The 22,217-nt window shown below is 40.2% G+C and overlaps 1 protein-coding gene across 3 annotated transcripts; it reads left to right on the forward strand.

The window, feature by feature from the left end:
* Positions 1-365: 365 nt before the first annotated feature.
* On the forward strand, positions 366-19,351 carry LOC135552795 (zinc finger and BTB domain-containing protein 44-like). Of its 3 annotated transcripts, none has more exons than XM_064984643.1 (6): positions 366-719; positions 6,368-7,439; positions 8,255-8,339; positions 8,638-8,789; positions 14,574-14,874; positions 15,812-19,351. In XM_064984643.1, exons 1-6 carry the CDS (start codon positions 717-719, stop codon positions 16,104-16,106), a joined length of 1,908 nt encoding a protein of 635 aa, XP_064840715.1. In that variant the 5' UTR covers positions 366-716; the 3' UTR covers positions 16,107-19,351. The 3 variants fall into 3 exon arrangements, with proteins under 3 accessions (XP_064840715.1, XP_064840716.1, XP_064840717.1); XM_064984644.1 differs by having other exon boundaries at positions 366-702; XM_064984645.1 differs by having other exon boundaries at positions 14,574-14,657; positions 15,812-15,967.
* Positions 19,352-22,217: the final 2,866 nt, after the last annotated feature.

Below are 22,217 nucleotides of genomic sequence, written 5' to 3' on the forward strand. Positions count from 1 at the left end.
AAAATTGCGGGTTTGGTCTGTACTGTCTACTCAAACCTGCTCGAAAAGAACCTGAGTCTTTTCTACCCCGTGATTACAGCAAGCAAATTTAGCTGCATTAATTGCTTTAGATGTGCGGCAGGTTGCCTAGTGGTTAGAGCGTTGGGCCAGTAACCTTAAAAATCCCTGAGCTGACAAGGTAAAAATCTGTCGTTCTGCCCCTGAACAAGGCAGGTAACCCTCATAGGCTGCCATTGTAAATAACAATTTATTCTTAACTGACTTGACTAGTAAAATAAAAAAATTGAGATCCGTCAGACATTATCTTTAACAAATCAGATATTTGCCTACTGCGCGTTGCATTATGGGACACAAAGTGCAAAAAGGATTAGCACAGGGAGGCTAGCTAAAGAACCTCAACGAAACGGTACAAAAATGTACGTTTTGTAAACCTTTTAACAACAATTTGAGCTATCGACCGCTCAAAGTATTAATGAAAATCTCAAATTTATCTGTGTTTGGCCAACGAATGTTTCCCAAACACAAGGAATTCCAAAGAACGGGCTAAATCGGCACCGATAACAGACTGCTTGCAAGCTAGGCTGCTTTGTGCTGTTGCACGCACAGCTGTGGTGTGTTTACATCGGCCTCATTTGACTCCACAACCCGAGGCCGATCAAGTCGAACAACAGACCGAATCGTACACTGTTCTATCTACTGAAGGTATATTTCGTTGCATGGTCAGTAACTCGATCTCGGAAAACTGGTAGCTAGCTAAGTGTTGAAGATTGGTCTATGTGTAGTTTGCTAGCCGGTCAAGTGAAACGTTTTAACGTTATATTATCGAGCAAGCTAGTTCACTTAACTACCTGGTTGCCTGTCGAAGCCTTTGTTAATGTTTCTAGACGGCTAACTACAGTTGCTATTTGTTTTGACTTTACATAGCTTTCTTTGTTAGCTAATTAGCTTGTTCGCTAGCCAACTAGCTAGCTCGCAACGTGTTGTTACTTGCAGCATGTTAATGTTTACAAGCGAAAATACTGGGTTCAGTTTAGTCCCGCCCCCTTTGCCTGTAAACATAATGCCTGTCCCAAATTTGGACGACCTCTGTTAGCTAGCTATTTGATGTTGCATTTACACCTGATTTGATTTGTAAGAACTAAGAAGTTAATTGCAGCAGCTAACAACGTAGTTAGCTACTTTCGTCGGTATGATGATGAAATCTCAAAGTTAGTGGAGACAGTTCAAGTAGGAATAACGTTCTAAAAATGTATTAATGCAGGCTACTATCCCTAGCTATTGTTTGTTTCGCTTGAGACTTCGATTTTGTTCTGTTTCAACAGTGCATTATGTTGGGCTATTTATGGACCCTTCACCTGGAAAAACGTTAGGCTAGTTGTTGAAAGTTCAAACCTGTCAATGTTCGAGTCGGGTTTTGAATTAGGTGAGCCCAAACTTAGAATCAAGATAATATGATTTTGAAAGGTAGACAACACTCCGCCCCTCCACAGCAGCTAAAATGTGTGGTTCAAGCCTAATTTGCGTTGCCTTTTTTGGGCCAACAGCCGGGGAGTATTTCCTCTTTTTTTTCTAAGTGAGGGCAGCAAGCTCTCCCAAAGAGAGCCCCTTCAGGAGAGAGTTTTGTTTGATGGAAAATCTCATGCCTCAGAGCAGCCACATGTTTGAGAAAGGGAGGGAGGCGGGCAGCTGCACTGCATCCTGTAGTGCAGTGGTTCCCAAACGTTTTATAGTCTCGTACCCCTTCAAACATTCAACCTCCAGCTGCATATCCCCTCTAGCACCAGGGTCAGCGCACTCTCAAATGTTGTTTTTTTGGCATCATTGAAAGTCTGCCACACACTGTACAATACATTTATTAAACATAAGAATGAGTGAGTTTTTGTCACAACCTGGCTCTTGGGAAGTGACAAAGAGCTGTTATAGGACCAGGGCACAAATAATAATCAATAATTTTGCTCTTTATTTAGCCATTTTACATATGAAACCTTATTTCTTAATAAGAAATTGTGAATAACTCACCACAGGTTAATGAGAAGGGTGTGCTTGAAAGGATGCACATAACTCTGCAATGTTGGGTTGTATTGGAGAGTCTTAAATCAGTTTCCACACACTGTCTGTGCTTCTATTTAGTTTTCATGCTAGTGAGGGCCGAGCATCCACTCTCACATATGTTGTGTCTTTGGCAATGCCGGATTAAGTGATATGACGTGCTATTCTATAAAATAATTTCTCTTTAATTAATATTACCTGATTAAGCTAATCAGGTTAATGCAATTAACTGTGTCGGTGCACCACAAAATAATGTTTATAGAGCTGTTATCTTCCGAATAAACTCTTAAAGACCTGGTAAACTTTTACCTCAATAGGAGTCAATATTTTATCGTCACTTTATTTAGACTCATCTGAAAGTTGGAAATTCTTGGTTATCCCCACGAACCCTGGCTAACAAGTTGAATCAGCAATACAAAATGTGGTTTAATTATTTATTTACTAAATACCTAACTAATCACTCAGAATTACATATACACAGAATGAATCATACATTGATGGGACCTGGTGAACGGAGCCGATATAGCGGCTGGTTACACAAAGAAAAGGGGGGGTTTGAGTGAAAGAGCGGGAAGACTGAGGAACAAAGGGAGAAGCTCTGCTATCGTAAATACAGTATCTTATGCTATCGTAAATACAGTATCTTATCCATTCTAAATTACCGCCCATTTGGAAATGGAAAATGCAATAAATATTTACTCTGAGCTGCGCTTCGATCGGTTTGTCGTAAATGGGAGGCCGGGTGGTCCAGCATGGATCTCTGGTCCTCTGAAGACTGTCTAGTGGTGAACTGGAGCATGGAAGAATGGATACATCGTCCGTCCTTTCCTAGCCCACGTTTACAGCGACTGCTGCTAACTCAACGGCTAGGAGGTATCACTTCTGGAGTGAATAAGAGTTCAAAGTTCATACCAAATTGCCATACTTTTAAGCTCATGCTATATTCTGGCTAGTATTGTCGAAATTCATCCTATCGGCGTGTTGACCATCATCTTCACGTTGAAATTCGATGATGATTTCGTTAGTTTATCTGAGCCCTTTTAGCATAGGACTGTCGCCCTAACGTCCTCGGAACAGAAAGTTACATTTTCGTCAAGGGGCTTATATAGGATTGGGAGAGAGGGCTGTGTTTCATATTTTACAACCCATGTCTGTTCACTTGGACGGGGCCTCTGAGTGAGCAGAGTGTTGTTCTTCTGACAAACCGTTTTCTCATTAAGAAGCTAAAAATTACATTTAATCTTTTCACAAATAGTTTCAAATTTAAACATTTAAATTGCACAACAATTCCATGTGAATCTGATAACTAGAATGTGTAGATTTTCCAAGATACAGTTCATGTCGTCCTATCATCAGTAATCATGTCTCAGACGCCAACTGAACTGACATCATATTCATTAAGTCCCAATGCATATTTTCAACTGGTTGGATTACCGAAATATGGTTCGTTTTCCCATCTTTTGATGTCACTCTATGTTAACAAAGGCATTTTCAATAGTCACATTGGTAGAGTAGAGAGAGGAACAAGGGGAAAGGTATTTATGGGGGTCATAAACCTCCCCACCTCAGGCCAATGTGATGACACATAGGGATGTGGTAGCAAAGGGTATCAGTGTCTTAACAGCGCGATTTGCCAAGGCAAGAAACTCTGAGCGCCGCCCTATCCAGAAATCTGGCAGTGGCTTCTGATTAAATTACATTTTCACAGAACCACCTGTTGCAATTTAGATGAAGCTCTCTTGTTCAAATATCGGTAAGTGAACTGGAGGCAGGGCATGAAAAGGATAATGAATCCAGTTGTCTGTGTCATCCGTGTCAAGAAGGTACATGCGTAATTGCGTACCCAGCTCATTCAGGTGCTTCGTTATATCACATTTGACATTGTCCGTAAACTTGAGTTCATTTGCACACAACAAAATCATACAATGATGGAAATACCTGTGTGTTGTCCTTGTTAATGCAGACAGAAAAGAGCTCCCACTTCTTAATCATAGCCTCAATTTTGTCCCACACATTGAATATAGTTGCGGAGAGTCCTTGTAATCCTAGATTCAGATCATTCAGGCGAAAGAAAACATCAACCATATAGGCCAGTTGTGTTAGAAACTCGTCACCATGCAAGCGGTCAGACGTGGAGATTATGGTCAGTCAGGAAAACTTTAAGCTCAACTCTCAATTTAAAAAAAGGTTCAATACTTTGCCTCTTGATAACCAGCGCACTTCTGTATGTTGTAAAAGCGTTACACGGTCGCTGCCCATATCATTGCATAATGCTGAAAATACACGAGTTCAGGGGCCTTGCTTTAATAAAGTTAACCATTTTTACTGTAGTGTCCAAAACATCTTTCAAACTGTCAGGCATTCCCTTGGCAGCAAGAGCCTCTTGGTGGATGCTGCAGTTTGCCCAAGTGATGTCGGGAGCAACTGCGTGCAAGCGCGTTACCACTCCACTATGTCACCCTGTCAAGGCTTTTGCGCCATCAGTACAGATACCAACACATCTTGACCACCAAAGTCCATTTGATGTCACAAAGCTGTCCATTACTTTAAGAATGTCCTCTCAGGTTCTCCTGGTTTCCAGTTGTTTGCAGAAGAGGATGTTTTCCTTAATTGACCCCCCATAAACGTAACAGACATATACCAAGAGCTGTGCCAGGCCCGCCACGTCTGTTGACTCATCCAGCTGTAACGCATAGAATTCACTGGCTTGTATGCGAAGCAGTAATTGTTTCAAAACATCTCCTGCCATGTCACCGATGCGTCGTGAAACAGTGTTGTTTGATAAAGACATTGTTTGTATAGGTTTTTTGGTCTTTTCCCCAGCATTGTCCCTGGTATATCTGCAGCAGCAGGAAGAATTAAGTCCTCCACAATAGTATGGGGCTTGCCTGTCCTAGTCACTCGGTAGCTCACCATATAAGACTCTTCTAGCCCCTTCTTATTAATGGTATCTGTTGCTTTTATACATGTCTTACTACTCGAATGTAATCTTTATTCTCGCTCAAAAAACTCCCGTGGCTTATTTTTCAAAATGTTATGTTTCGTTTCTAAATGTCTGCGCAAGAGTGAACGTTTCCCGCTAGAGTAACGGTTAATGTGATTGGATGTTAATTATTTGACAAGGCTACCTGTATTTGACATTGTGTTGTTATTTCGCTGAACACTAGATGGTTTCATTTTATTTTTGGCAGTGAAACAAGGCTACTCAGGCGAGAAAAAGACCTCGCCCAAATGTATAGCTCGGTTGGAAAATATAAATGTACGGTTTGAAAATGTGATCCCCCCCCGATTTTTGATTTTTTTCTATTTTTCTATTTTTTTAAATGAATAAAATGTGAATCGCATTTTTCTTTGGCGTACCCCCAAAGACATTGCCCGGGTTGGGAATACCTGCTGTAGTGGACTCCACATGAACTTGTCTTTCATCATGATGCATTTGCTTTCGTTATTGTTACATAACTTGCCATTTTATCCTTCACCCTGTCTACTTCCCTCACCCTCTCACCACCTCCCTCGCCGCCTGCTCTCTTTCCTAGTCATTTTTTGGATGAAACCAAATTGGACCTTTTAGGTTAAAATGATATGCTTTTACACAATGACATTATTTGTTTGAACAAAAAAGGTTTTCGTTGGAGTGTAGAATAATGTAAGCAGCACTTCAGTTGTCCTCAACCATCAACAATGGAAAATGCAGATTGTTTGGTGTTAGGTTAAGTTTATTTCGAGATTTGTTAGGTTAAGTTTGTTTAGAGATCTTCTCTCTAAAACATTGCAAGATCTGTAAATACATAGTCTCTTCCTTTGAATATCCACATTAGTTTATGCTAGTAGCACATTTGTAAATTCCATTTTTTTGGATGCATCTTGAGGTTGACAGACCTGAAATCAATCTGAGGTTCAGTGGGTTTCTACATGTCAAGAGGGATGTTTCTCTTGGCTCTGCACTTCTTCATCGCTGTTTTTGTTTGTGCATTTCTTTTGCCACTCTGTTAAGTCCATGTGAGGCCAAATGAAAGTCCCCCCAGACAACACTGACTGTTGTCTGTTAACACTTTGTTTGTTAAGTTGTCTGTCTGTGTGGTTACTTAGGCTAAACTGAACTCCTCTAATCCTATCATCTGACAGTGTAGGTTTACTACACAGTGGCAGTTTTTTTCAATACAATCACTGGATTTATATTCAGGTTTTTATTTTTTATTTTAGTATAGCCACTGTTTAACATCCATATGGATAATGAATTACAAACATTACATTGACTTTATAGCAAAGGCCCAATGTTGGTCAACATTTGTAGACTAATTTTCCATTCTTCCTGTAGGTGAACGCCTTCCAGAGCAAGTACGCTAAGACAAAGATGGGGGTCAAAACCTTTACCCACAGTTCCCCCACGCACAGTCAAGAGATGCTGGAAAAGCTAAATGCCCTGCGCAACGAGGGTCACCTCTGTGATGTCACCATCAGGGTGCAGGACAAGTTGTTTCTGGCGCACAAGGTGGTGCTGGCCTGCTGCAGCGAGTTCTTCCGCTCCAAACTAGTGGGCAGGCCTGAGGAGGAGGACAAGTTTGTGTTGGATTTGCACCACGTCACGGTGAGCGGCTTCACCCCTCTGCTGGAGTACGCCTACACCTCCACCCTCTCCATCAGCACAGAGAACATCATCGACGTTTTAGCCGCCGCCAGTTACATGCAGATGTTCGCCGTGGCGAGCACATGCTCAGAATTCATGAAGTCAAGCATCCTCTGGAGCGCCGGGAATATGGGGCAGGAGAAACCGCAGGAGTCGGCTCTTGGCGAGAGCGCTTCCTCCCACTGCGCTTTGACGCCGTTGGACAGCAGCCTGTCGCCTGTATCCTCTGACTGCAGCGTGATGGAGAGGAACATCCCTGTGTGTCGCGAGTCGCGCCGCAAACGTAAGACCTTTATCATGATGTCCCCAGAGAGCCCACTCAAATGCACCTCGCAGATCACCTCGCCGCAGATGCCCAACCCATCGCCCTCCTCCTTCTCAGAGACCACCACCCAGCCAGTGGACTCTTCCCTGGCCTTCCCGTGGACCTTCCCCTTCGGTATCGACCGGAGGTTCCACCCGGATAAGCAACCCAAGCTTCCCGAGAGCCCACGTCGCCTGGACCAGGCAGGGCCCTCGGAGGTGAGCCGCCGGCTGAGTGACTTCCTGGCCTGTGAAAGCTCCATTAAGGCGCCACTGTCGCTGGCGGGCCCCGAGGAGGACATACACGTGAAGGTGGAAAGGCTGAGTGACGAGGAGGTCCAGGAGACGTTGTCGCAGCCCGTCAGCGCTTCCCAGAGTTCTTTGAGTGACCAGCAGACAGTGCCCTGCAGTGAACAGGTCCAGGAGGACCTCCTCATCAGCCCACAGTCCTCCTCCATAGGTATGGGTGTCACGTGAGTGGACAAAACACTCCAAAGTCAGTCTGTCAGATGTTTTCAGACCTCAACAGTAGTCTTGTGTCAAGCTGAGTCTGCAACACATGCCAACAGTTGTGTAGATATAGCTATATGCCTGACCCCCTCAAAAAATGGAAGAGCCAGGCCTAAGCACAGACTCTGGTGTGCATATATTTTCCGTTAGTTTTGGATTGCGTCATGTAGCTGGGTCTACAATACAGATGACCTAGGATGTGGACTTATCTCAATACAAGATCACCAACTTTTTTTCTCTTTACACTTTTTGGGAGTGTAATTTCCCTCTAGATTTAAAGGGCTAATCTGCAGTTGCTACATTCTTTCTTTTTTGCTTAATTGCTTAATTAATTATATTTAGGCCTACCCATTGATTCTTGAAAAATAAAACCTAATATTGCCTTATGAACTTTGTTCAACTGTCATACCCCATCAGAACCTGAAATATAATGTTGTTTTACTCAAAGTAACAAAGTAGGCCTAAATATAAACAAACATGTTTAAAACTATAATTTTGATTTCATGGATGGTCAGTCCTTGCATCGATAGTTCTGTCTATGAATTTGAGTGGCTATGTTTCTCCGGCCCCATTCCTCAGCTGTTTTCCCAAACAGTGGCAGGGAGGACGCTTTATTGTTTCAACTGCGGATTGCCACTTTAAAGCTATTCAGTCTTTGCATTGGATCTGTGTATGGGTTCTATCCCGAACCATGTCTTATGGAAATCAGACTGAGAAAGAACTAGTAACTGGTGGAAATTATATTTGTTTTTTGTTTTGGCATAGGTTCGATAGATGAGGGAGTCACAGAAGGGTTGCCCTCAATGCAAAGTACATCCAATGCTGGAGGTCATGCTGAGGATGATGAAAGGTAACAATATGATTGGAAAATACTTATATTCTTTAAATGTAAGTGGAAATATCATGATCTCCTTCCCTGGTTTTCCACTCAATAAATTTGGAAGGTTTGATAACCTTGATTTTCTTTTGTTCAAGCTAATCTTGCATTTATGTAAGATGTTCCATTTTTGCCTTCCAACTGGTATGGAACCCTTGAGGTCTTGATGTTATTATGATGAAGCTAAAGGAAGGTTTTCATCTGACACCCCAAGGTCTACCACATTTGTGTCTACCCTCACTGGTGCACCACATCCTCTTTCTTGTTTCAGATTAGAAAGCCTCCAGTACCCTTACCACTTGTACATAAGCCCTTCCACCCGTCCTGGCACTAACGGGCCTGACAGACCTTTCCAGTGCCCCACGTGTGGCGTCCGATTCACCCGCATACAGAACTTGAAGCAACATATGCTCATCCACTCTGGTAGGTAATTTCCACACATCCACTATGCAGTTGAACAGGGCTGTGTAGACTAACTACTGCTCTGCGACCTCTAGCAGCTATCTGTTATGTCGTATCTGTTTATGTCATAGGTACCCATCTGGAAAGTAGCTCATGTGATTTGTACTGTATTTACGTTGCCCTCTACAGTAGTTCCATGCGTCCTCTATTCACCTGATGATAGGAGCCGGAGATTAATGGTATGAATGGCTCGTTAATGGTTTGACTCATGGCACACTGGAGAAGAATGAAGGGCATTCCAGGGAACATTGATTTTGGAAACACTTGGGGCTTAGTGTCTCCCGCCTCGGCTGACATCGGAAAAACACACTCATCAAGTGCACACATACCCAAACTCGTGCACACATAGCCAAACTCCAATGACAGTGGAACATTATAACAGGAAATGATGTCAGGCAAATATCGACAAAAATCTCAACTTGAGTCTTAACCATCACAAACAAGCAGTGCAAAGTTCAAGGAGATCGTGTGGTGCTGTTTCACCTTTTCCAGCCCTTGATACAACAAGTTTTATTTTGGAGTATAATGTCCCATTAATATCTGCTATAAGCTTGAAGCATAATGTTCTCAGTGATAAAGAATGCCTACTTTTAAGTTGTCTATAAAGCCAGTTAGTAGTTGTTCAAAAGTAATCAGGCTTGCATGTGGACAGTCCCATTTGTGTAGCCATGTACGGTTACAGCATGTGGAAGGTAACTAACTATAGGCTGCAGGCAATGACTCCACATTGTGTCCCAACATAAAATGGGATAATGGTCTTTGCTACTCCAAACTTCAGACACACTGCTCACATTCATCAAGAAAACCACCATTGTATTCATTGGGGTTCTATCCCCCTGCCAATGCACACATCCACAAGACCCAATTATGAAATTGGTATAATGGAGTAATCCATCAAAGCAAGAGGGGGGGGGGGGGCTCCTGTGTGGTATTATTATTATTCTGAACTGGCCAGTTAAGTATACCATAGAGTAGGGCTGACTCTCTGGTTGAAAAGACTTCATGGGGCTCAAGTATTTTTCTTCAGGGTCATTTAAGCTCGACCCATAGTGTTGTATTGTATGCAGTTAAAAGTAATGCTTAAATGTACTTACTCTGGCTCTGCGAAAGGAGCTTCATTGGAAGTTCACGTCAACGTATGCCTCATAGAGCTGTCAATGTATTTTTATATTTCTCATTGAAAAAAGTCCGTCTTAATCTTAAAGTCGTGGCATGTTTATGAGAGCCATAAGTAACTGAATCAACAGAAGCCCTTTTTGCCCTTCGTATTGTTCCCCTGGTCCGATCGGCTCAGAAATGCTTGTTGCAACTAGTAATGCACCTATATGACATTTTTTGCCAATACCGATATTTTCCTTGCCAAAAAACCCGATACCGATATAAAAAACTTTAGCGGCCTTTTAAGCATTTTCTTTCTTTTTAACATACAATTAAATAGTTAAAACACACACATGGACGCAGCGGTCAAAGGCACTGCATCTCAGTGCAAGAGGCGTCACTACAGTCCCTGGCTCGAATCCTAGCTGTATCACATCTGGCCGTGATTGGGAGTCCCAAAGGGCGGCGCACAGTTGGCCCAGCGTCGTCCGGGTTTGGCCGGGGTAGGCCGTCATTGTAAATAAGAATTTGTTCTTAACTGACTTGCCTAGGTAAATAAAGGTTACACACACACCACACTGACCAAACAGTTATTTTGTTGGCATTTACGTATGTCCCCATTACCAGTTAAACATAATCAAAACCTATTTCTTTCACTTACTTGCTGTGCTGTTTCGTTGTTCATTTGTTCAGTCGTTTCATTCTCAACCAGGATTTCTATGGAACGCCGTTTGGTTCTTTGTGTGTCAAAAAAAATACAAGTAACCCTATTTGTAAGCTTGCTGACCAATCAGGACCTGAATATGACTGCACGTCACATAATAATTTAAAGTGCTCATACATATTTTACATAGTTATTACTCATTGATTACACTATCACTCGTATTTCATATGTCACAACGATTCATCGATAAATATGCTATGATGTTGGTAAAGTTGTCTTGCTTACCTACAGTGCTGGTCATAAAAAAGTTTGGATCCATGAGCTAGCTAGCTATGTTCTTTCCCAAAAACATAGCAAAACGACAATCTGTTTCAGTAGCTATAGATAACTATATAGCTAGGTGTCATTTAAAATAACCCAAATTTATTAGACCGTTAGTGGTGGTCAGACCCATCTATGTGAAGCTAGCCACAATAAGGATTAGCCACAATAAGGATTAGCCACAATAGTGGACTTTGCGGTTAGCCTTCAAAATAAAAGTACGTCATTGACAGTGATGCAAATGAATATAAATAGTAGAATTATGCCATAATTGAATAGATCATGCTAGACGAGGTTGGAATGTTGTTATATAAAATCAGCAAAATATTTCATTTATTTTATTTCACCTTTATTTAACCAGGTAGGCAAGTTGAGAACAAGTTCTCATTTACAATTGCGACCTAGCCAAGATAAAGCAAAGCCGTTCAACACATACAACAACACAGAGTTACACATGGAGTAAAACAAACCAATACTTATTTTTCACCATAATTTGCAAATAAATTCATTAAAAATCCTACAATGTGATTTTCTGGATTTTTTTTCTCATTTTGTCTATCATAGTTGAAGTGTACCTATGATGAAAATTACAGGCCTCTCATCTTTTTAAGTGGGAGAACTTGCACAATTGGTGGCTGACTAAATACTTTTTTGCCCCACTGTAGGTCTGTAGCAGTTTGGGTCAAGAGTGTCCCCCCCTTTGAAGAGGGGGATGACCGCAGCTGCTTTCCAATCTTTGGAAATCTCAGATGACACGAAAGAGAGGTTGAACAGACTAGTAATAGGGGTTGCAACAATTTCGGCAGATAATTTTAGAAAGGGTCCAGATTGTCTAGCCAGATTGTCTGATTTGTAGGGGTCCAGATTTTGCAGCTCTTTCAGAACATCAGCTGACTGGATTTGGGAGAAGGAGAAATGGGAAGGCTTGGGCGAGTTGCTGTGGGGGGTGCAGTGCCGTTGACCGGGGTAAGGGTATCCAGGTGTAAAGCATGGCCAGCCGTAGAAAAATGCTCATTGAAATTCTCAATTATAGTTTATTTATCGGTGGTGACAGAGTTTCCTATCCTCAGTCCAGTGGTTAGCTGGGAGGAGGTGCTATCATTCTCCATGGACTGTACACTGTCCCAGAACATTTTTGAGTTTGTGTTGCAATAATTAGTTAATTTGACAAAAATCTGTTGAAATCACACTGGATGTATTATACTTTAGAATTGCATTGGCGGCATACTTATTTCACTGTAGAACCTGACCTATTGATTGTGGATCAATGACATGGGGTATCAGTCTACTCAGTGACACCCAGAGAACATTAGCGTCGTAGCTCTTATTGCGGGACTCTGAAACAATTGTGAATTGAGACACATTTATTGTCAATATATGTGTATCTGACATGCCCCCTGAGCACACTCAGACACTCTTAACACCTATTCCATATGGGAACTTCAAATGTGTCTCATGCGCACAGTGCAATAGCGCTATAAAAACATCCTTCTTCAGACACCCACATACAGGTCGAAAAATATTTAATATGCCATAAACTATAGTTTTTTTTAACAGTTTCATTAATTCATTCTAATTAACTGAATCATTACGACACGCCCCTATTGTCATTTGTTACATTAATTGCACTGTTTGTCTACATAACCTGGTTCAAGCATTCATGACATTAACCTGAAGAAGGCACAGTGATGCCGAAACGTTGGTAAATACCCAATAAATTACTGGGAGTTTATATATGGAGTGTGCGATTCTCTTTATTTTGATAGTTTATAGTTTATTTTCTGTTAGTTAGCACCTCCACACAAACACATTTTTCTGGGCTTGCTCCAGCTCATGTTTTTGAACATGATTCCAGAGGAAAAACAATACTGCGTAGATGTTTTGGAGTCCGATAACTCTGAGGAGGACGTCAAGGGAAAAAATATCTTTGGTATTGAGTAGACTGATATCCCATTTCATTAATCCCCAATCCTTAGGTAAAGCTGAACAGTGCAATATGAACGTCAATACACACAATAGGCTGACTGGTGAGGTGATTTCATACAGACACAGTCCCACGATAAGAGCTGCAATGCTAATAATATTTAGTAAACTCTTCACAGTTGTGTTCTGTGGGTGTCACCGAGTAGACTGATACCCCATTTCATTGCTTCACATTCCAACCTTGTTTAACATTATCTAGTCTAAATATGGCATGATTCCACCGTAACCTTCTGCATCACTTTCAAAGAGATACTTTTATTTTGAAGGAAAACTGCTAATTCCACTATTGTGCCTAATCCTTATTGTGGCTAACTTCACAACACATAACCCGGGACGGTCGACCCTCACTAGCCAGATGAAGCTAGCTGGCTGCTTATAACGTTAGCTTTGGGCAACAGGGTTAAGTAGCTAGCTAGCTATTTAATTTCATGAACTGAAGTTCAATTTCAATAGGCGAACAACAAGTGGCAACCTAGCTAATACTTACTCACATGGATTCCTAAATCATTGCTAAGAAAAATGAAAATGACGCAGTTTCTATTGGTCATTGTTTTCAGGCTGGTTGTATTGGTGCAAGCTAGGTAGCAAGCTAAAGCTAGCTAGCTACCACAGAAGTTGCGGTCAAACAAATAATGCTTTATTACCAACAAGGTATTGTAAACACATCGTTCGTGGCCGGTGTTTGCTTGTTTGCTGACTTTTTTGTACATCTTTGACTGTGCTACTGATTGTAGTGGTGGCGCTTGGCTTGCACGTGCAAATTCATTACGCACATCATTCTATAATGGAGCTGTGTTGTTTGATGTGTCAAATAGTGTTCTTGTCAAACAGTGTTATTTGATGTGTATCTTTTTTGACACGCAAAGACCCAAACGGCGTTCCATAGTATGTCATGAAGATAATAGCAGTGACGGTATTACTGTGTTACTCCGATAGCACACTTGGTAGTGGGTACCGGTGCTCGACCAGTCGCGATAGCCAACATCACCCACGACATAGAACAGTTGATTGTCAAGGGAAATGAATTCCATTATCTTGCCGTTAATGGATTTCGCCTTTGAGTTCTCTCGCTGAAATGTTCTTACTCTTTCAAACAAGTGCTCAACTTGTTGACTGCTCGATCCACACAGCATACATTGTGGGCTAGGTTAGGAATGCTGTGTTGCGCAGAATTTTACGTGGCGTCATTACGTCATGTACCTACGTTATATAGGTATACACATCAGCTTTGACATCGGTTTTGCACATCGGCGTTTAAACTAGACATCAGGCCAATATCGATGTTGGCATTTTTGACTAATATCGGCCGATTCCGATATGTTCACCGATATATCGTGCATCCCTAGTTGCGACCCATGTGTGTCAATGAACCATGCAGGACATTGGAGACTGGATGCCTCTGTCACAGTTTCTTTGGTGTGCATGCATACTATACTGTAGGTCATGCAATGATGATTACTATCTGTTTCTGACACATTTTACACATCTATTTTTAACACTCACACTTAATGTTTTTGTGATACATTTTTAACACGGACATCTTTTTTTTTGTTTTGTGATAGTTTTAACATGGGCAATTCTAAAAATCGACGTCTCAATGCAGAATTCATAGTTAATCTATTGTAGTGATTCTAATGTGCGACACAAGTCCTCTTTTCTTTTCATCCCCTTTTCAACAGGCATTAAGCCCTTCCAGTGTGATCGCTGTGGGAAAAAGTTCACACGGGCCTACTCCCTGAAGATGCACCGACTGAAGCACGAAGGTAAACGCTGTTTCCGGTGCCAGATTTGTAGTGCCACATTCACGTCCTTCGGCGAATATAAGCACCACATGAGGGTGTCCCGCCACATAATCCGCAAGCCCCGGATTTACGAGTGCAAAACGTGCGGCGCCATGTTTACCAACTCTGGCAATTTAATTGTACACCTGCGGAGTCTGAACCATGAGGCATCTGAACTAGCAAACTACTTCCAGAGCAGGTGAGGAGTCCCGGGGTGTCGTCCCTTCATTTAATCAGCTTAATGTAACACGGGAAATAAGGAAAAAAATACAAATAAAACTCCCATAGTGGCCATGTTCAGGGAGATATGCCATTTCAAGCTTTTCAGAATTGGTTCATTAAACAGGTCCAACTAACTGAGCATACCGTGAAACTTACAGTACAACACATATCAGTCATGCTGAATATGTGGTTCAAAGCAGTCTTTGGCCACTTTCCTCAAAATCCCTATATATGTCTTAGCTCAAGGGTAATGTAGCATAGACTATTACATGAGTTACTATTGTGTATTTTGTTGTCCATTTTCTTAATTGAACCATTCCATGCTGTTATCTTAGTTACTTGCCTTTGGGAAACATACAGTATGAAATTATACGTGCTACGGGCTTTTAATCCTTGCGTCTCTCAACAATTTGGATAAATTACATAACCTATTTCTGTCAGAATGAATTTTGCTTTTCCATATAGGAATTTCACTCAGTTTAAAGGCTTTTATGAAAATGTATAGCTCATAGTACTTAACGTACTTCTACATAAAGCAGACATGTGCTCATATATTCTAGACTTTTCCACTTCTTAATCAAACTCAAGCCCTCACAGGTTGGTAGGGCTCAAATGGGCCATTTACTTTTTAAAATGTTATAGTATAATGTCTATGCCTGAGATCATAACAGTGTATGGAAAATTCTTTGGCGATCCAGTTTGATTCTCAAAAAACAGATCGCAGGCCTCACACAGCCCTCACATAATGATCTGTCACTGTATTATTTCTCAAGAAAATGTACCGATTTCCATACGTTTTTCATTTTGCCTTTAACTTCAACCATATTTACTGTGTAGTCTACTTCATATAGGAGGTTTAGAGACACTTTCATCAACAGCTTTCTATCGTCTGTTATGTCTCCACATGGTCCCAGTGATTTCCTCATGCCCGACTACCTGAGCCAAGTGCAAGAGGAGGAGACTCTGGGGCAGTACGAGCTGGTGAAGCACGGCTTTGAAGGCAACCATTCGTCTGTCCAGATGCCGGTCATTTCCCAGGTCTCCTCCACCCAGAATTGCGAGAGCAGCACCTTCCCCCTGGACCCTTTATCCTTGAAGGACGAAAACGTGTCAGAGGAGCCAAAGACAAATGGCAGTAACAGCTCCCCGGATGGCTCGGAGGAGGAGAACGCCCACATCAAAGAGCTGGCTTCCATTACGATTGAGTGACTGTCACTTCCTAATTGTCCCACTCGTTCCCCCTTCCAATCCAAAGCCCTGACTTTGGAAAGTGCCTGAGATTGCCCTTCTTTAGTGAGCACCACTAGAATTAGATGTCTTAACTTTGCTAACAAGTAGTTTCTTTCCTTCCTTATTGGATTGTTGTTTTTTGCATAATGATCGTTCATACGGTAGATGCTGTGTTACTTCTTGAGTGCCGTCGCTTCGGGCAAACTGTTAGTGTTACTAAATATGATTTGATAATAGAATGCTACGTTGGATTTTGTCGTGATTTATGTGAGAGGTGTGTATGTATTCCTTCGTGAATAGGGACACAGTACATTTAAACCTTTAAAAAAAATATATATATATTATTTGGAAACTTGAAATTACATAGAGCTCTCATTGTCTCTTTCTTTACGCGCAATATGAATGAACTGTAGCTACTACACTTGACTTGTGTTGGGTGTTGTTCATAATTTAGGTATCTACTGTGGCTTTGACTCACAAAGGTCGGGTCACAAAGGCATGGCAGCATTTCATATGTGAAGTCAATCGTTAATTCACCAAGAGAGACGCACTGCAACGGCTGCGCTTTCCGATATCTAGAAGAGCTAGGCTAAGTTCAAATGTGAAGTTAAAGTGTCGGACCTATTTCATTAGAAATACTTGTCTCTAGCAGTTCTTGTGTGATGGAAATCTCTATACTGACATATTTGTAATATGTCAGCTGTGTGACAAAAAAGAGAGTCTCACTATAATTAGTGATTAAATAAAATAAAAAATTTCAGTGAGGTTGAAGTAATATGTAGGTGACTTATAACTAATATGTCAACTTTGGTGACATATAACTACTATGCTTTAATGTCACTATTTTGACATACAATGAGACCATGTTGCATTTGGTGGAGCATGTGTTGGTAGGAATATTTCTACCTTACTTTACACAGACGGTTTACTTTGGACATGAATGTGAGTGACATTCTTCGGACTAACGTACTAATCAAGTGGTCAGCACATTAGAATTTAGAGCTGGGTGCCTTGCTTTTGCTTTGAGTTTAGTTTTGTAATCCGTGTATATGGAGCCAGGAGAGGTCTTCAATAACATGGCCAACATGACATTGCTTTGTATCATTTAAGTGTGATCGATAGATATTTTCATCTTCATAGTGTTTTCGGTTCACCTTGAGATTTCCAGCTAAATTTTCTTTGTCACTGCTTTTCAACAGAAATCTTGCCCTAGCTTGGACACCTGTTATATTGAGCCATCACTAGTCAGTTGCACATCACCATGCCTTTATAATAAGGTGGTGATACTCCATTGATTAAATGCTACTGATATTTATTTGTTCATTAAGTGTAGTCCTTATCAATTCATTAATCTTGGTAGTCCTGCAAAAAAACAAAAAATGACTTTTGCGTTCCAATGAAATGCAAAATAGATTACAAACTCTGATGATAACATTAAAATATTACTAGGAAAATAAGAATTTGGTGATATTTAACATGATGAATCTGTTATTATTTTTGTTTTGTCATTTTAGCAGATGCTCTTATCCAGAGCAACTTACAGTAGTGAGTGCATATCTTGGGCTCAGAGAAGTAACGTGTGTTTTATAATCAGATAATGGGTGCTCAGAGATTTGACATATGATTGTCTCATGCCATCCAATCAACCTTTCTCAAAAGATGTGGCATTTAGCCTAACCACCCTATGTCTGGGTAACAATCAAGCTCTCCTATTGGACCAAATGTTCCCAGTCCCTTTGGGGGTTGGTGTATCTACCATTTTAATCTATCGTTGCTGTTGACATTATAAAGTAATGAGGTAATCATGCTTGGTTTCCCCATGCTATTGAAATATTGTTCACAGGAAATGTAATTTTCTCTCCGATAGACACTGTATCATGTGCGTTGGAGAAACTATAGCCTTTATATAGGACCTTGCATAGCTTCAAGCTGCACAATTTAAAATCTGTAGTCATTTTATTTTTTCACGCGTTTGAGCATTTTAGCGCATAAGTAAGCTTGTGTTTTGCGTGTGTTTGTTTCTGTTTGTATTCACATACCTTTTTCATAAAGAAATGCTGCTGTTTGTTGAAACTTAAAGTGCCCAAATATTGTTGGTGAACCTATTGTGTGCAATAAATGGACAAGCTGTTGGGTTCTATGTTTATATTTTGTGTCTGAATAATGAAAGAAAAGAATGTACTGTTTTTCGTATTGTTGTGTACTTACAATGTGATAAATTAACTGAAGAAAAAGAAGTGAGAATCCACTCAATCTGTGAAATCACCAACGAAGTGTACATCTTGATTTTTTATTTGATTCTTTTCAAATTACTCCTAGGATTGTGAAATGCACGTTCATTTGAAAGTCCTGTGAATCTGAGAGCATGCGTTTTCTTTCTTCTGTTTGCTGTTCAATAAGGCCGTGTTGAGGTGAGATGTGTTAAAACCTCAGCACGTATCAGCGTTTTGTTCTTTGATTTCTCTCCAACTAAAGTTTTTACAGATATTAGCATGTCTTTCCTTTGTTCCCCAGATGTAGCTTCTCTTATGTGCAATGTTTAAAACATGTATTGACATATATGCCTTTTCAATGTGTACATGATATATACATTTCCTGGTTCATATTGTCTGTTGAAAATATGACAAAACAGTAGCTCTTAGTTATACATTATATATTTTTGTGACTTTTGTATTACAATTGCTGTTTTATGAGTATGCCATCTTTTGGATATTCTTGTTAAATGTGAATACATCAAATACATGTTTAATACATGTTTAAGGAGTGTGGGCCTTTTAATATTCACTTTGTTGACTGTCTGCAGACACACGAACATATATATATATATATATATATATATATATATTGTATATTCTTTATACTGTAGATTAATTTCCAACTTAGTTTGGATGATTGAAAAATATGTTGTATTTTGTGACTTTGATATTTAATCTGTAGTTTCATTTAACAGTTTTAAACATCCCCGTAATGCAATTTGCATATGGTGCAAGAGCAAAAATGTTTGTGGTTTCATAAGCAAGTGTTGAATGTTCAACTTTTCCAGATCATTTCCAAGATTAACTGTTCAAAACTGATGAAACCACTTTCTACTGCTATACAGTTAATGGATGTTCCCAATTCTGCTCTGTGTTTTTTCCTAGTTTGCAATTATATTGTGAAGAGGGGTGTTTTGTACAGGACAAAAAAACTACTAAAATGTAAATAAAAACTTGCATTGACTCCCACCCCCTTGGCCAAGTTATTTATTTTTGAGGACATGAAAGGACAATGTATCTGGTATGCATCACTTACGCAAACATCTGACTGGAGCACATGTCTATAAATATTTTTTGGTGGCTATATGCCAAAACAATAAAACCCACCAAGCTTTAGCGCTTGCCTAATGAAGGTGTTTGTGGTTCCTACTCATAATCATGTTTCCCACTGTTTATTGCTAAGAAAAGCACTGTGGGCTACAGATTAAGCTAATCAAATATACTTGTTATTGATTATTCTGATTCATTATACATTGGCATGTAAATATTTTACTTTTCATGGCATTCAATTCTAAGATGCATTATGTGGTTGGTAAATGAAAGTTAAAAAAAAAACATGCATTATTTGAATAAATAGGGTCTTGCATGTGTTGTAAAATAACTACATGCCCCTCAGATCCAGACTTCTCACTACAGTTCAGTCCAAATCTCTGTAATTGCTTACTGGTGCATGTCCCAGATTACAGACAGTTTTGATTAAAATGTGGAAAACAAAGATTCAAAAGATAACCTTATGTCGAAAGTGTGTTTACTTTAAGTAGTGAAAGCCCATAGAGTGAGGTCTGGACTATTAAAGGTGATTTATGATATATTTGAGATGATCCCAACCACCTGCGTTTAATTCAGTGTCCCTTTGTTTGTGACTCCGAATTGGTCTTATTTTATAGAGGAATTAGGCCAGTATCAGTGAAGCTTATGTTATCAAAGTCATTACCGAGGATGGATTACCCTATAAACTAGCTATAGTGTTAGGCCTTTATTTTTATTTATTTTACCTTTTTAAAGGATAGGAAAACTCTGGATCGGAGATCCAATATAACATTTATCACAGACAATGTCCTTAATAGAAACATATTTCTCCTGTTTAAAAAAAAGAAGGAAAATAATAAGGGTTTCGTGAACTAACACTCGCACTTGACCCCCCCCCCCCCCCTTACTAGCTCTGGCTTTGCTGATAGCTACTTTATTGAAGAAAAATTTACTTACAATGACTGTGAAATGTGGTTGTCTCCTCTAGCTATCTTAAGATGAATGCACTCACTGTAAGTCACTCTGGATATGATGTAAATGTAATGAACTCAGATAATGAACAACAGATCATTTTGATCTGGATTAAAATTTTCTGGAAAACTAGCCTATGGGTTTATCCACATACCCTGTTGTGAAAAAAATCCCACAGAAGTGTGGGAATATATAGGTGAATTACTTAGTGAAACCCATAGTATTATCCCCTGCTGTGGGCCTCATTAAAATGTTACGTAAGACTGGGCTGTCACTTTGTTACTTGTAAAGTTTTACTGGAGAGCCAAGAATGTGTTTGTAGATGCATTTATGACTTGTTTACATTCTTGACTTATCTGTAGACATGCAATCCCAGAGGGGCTTCGATGGGATAGAGCCAAACCTGTGTTGCCAGGAAAACAACATACAATGTTGAACACAGCTGTCATGCATCTCCAATCAATTCCCCAATGTCTAATCCATTAATTTGACTATAACTTTAATAATTGTATCAGATGCAAACTTAAAGACCCTTTAAAATCTCTACAGTGATTTCAATGCTGCAGATATTGTTAACACTTTACAACTGTCATGAATAAACATTTATACACATTTATAATGGCTTATTTATGAATGTTGTCATTTGAAATACAAAAGAGACATTTAAATGTTGCATTGGTCCCCCTGGTTCAATGATTTGGTGACCACAATGCCAACTTTATCAAATGGGTTTGGATAGTAGAAAGGGGAGCCAAGGCGTGATGCCTGATGTGGTCTGCCCTAGTCACCCACCCTGTTGGTGGCATGTGGCTGCTAATCATCTCTGTAAGCTTCCCTCAACAATACTTTCCCTCTGTCCTTTTGATAATCCTGTTGACGTTTATGTAGGTGACCCCAGAATGATGTGTTGTGAGACAATGATTTAACTCGACTTCAACCTTCTCTCTATTTAAATGTCTAAATCAACCCTTGTCTCATTGGGGTTTTCTTACAATGAAATACAACTATTTTGTGGGCCTTTCTTGTTTAATTGCTAATACCATTTAAGAATCACAAGCTACTCAGCAATGCAACTCTCTCTGGTTCTGTCTCAACTTTAACCTCATATACAGTTGAAGTCGGAAGTTTACATACACCTTAGCCAAATACATTTAAACTCAGTTTTTCACAATTCCTGACATTTAATCCTAGTTAAAATTCCTTCTTAGGTTAGTTAGGATCACCACTTTATTTTAAGAATGTGAAATGTCAGAATAATAGTAGAGAGAGTGATTTATTTAAACTTGTATATATTCCATCACATTCCCAGTGGGTCAGAAGTTTACATACACTCAATTAGTATTTGGTAGTATTGCCTTTAAATTGTTTAACTTGGGTCAAACGTTTTGGGTTGCCTTCCACAAGCTTCCTACAGTAAGTTGGGTGAATTTTGTCCCATTCATCCTGACAGAGCTGTATCTGAGTCAGGTTTGTAGACCTCCTTGCTCGCACATGCTTTTTCTGTTCTGCCCACAAATTTTCTATTGGATTGAGGTCAGGGCTTTGTGATGGCCACCTTGACTTTGTTGTTCTTAAGTTATTTTGCTACAACTTTGGAAGTATGCTTGGGGTCATTGTCCATTTGGAAGACCCATTTGCTACCAAGCTTTAACTTCCTGACTGATATATCCACGTAATTTTCCATCCTCATGAAGCTATCTTTTTTGTTAAGTGCACCAGTCCCTCCTGCACCAAAGCACCCCCACAACATGATGCTGCCACCCCCGTGCTTCACGGTTGGGATGGTGTTCTTCGGCTTTCAAGCATCTGTCACGCCCTGGCCATAGAGAGGCTT

This window comes from Oncorhynchus masou, chromosome 13 (genome assembly GCF_036934945.1).
Source record: "Oncorhynchus masou masou isolate Uvic2021 chromosome 13, UVic_Omas_1.1, whole genome shotgun sequence".
NCBI classification, from domain to species: domain Eukaryota; kingdom Metazoa; phylum Chordata; class Actinopteri; order Salmoniformes; family Salmonidae; genus Oncorhynchus; species Oncorhynchus masou.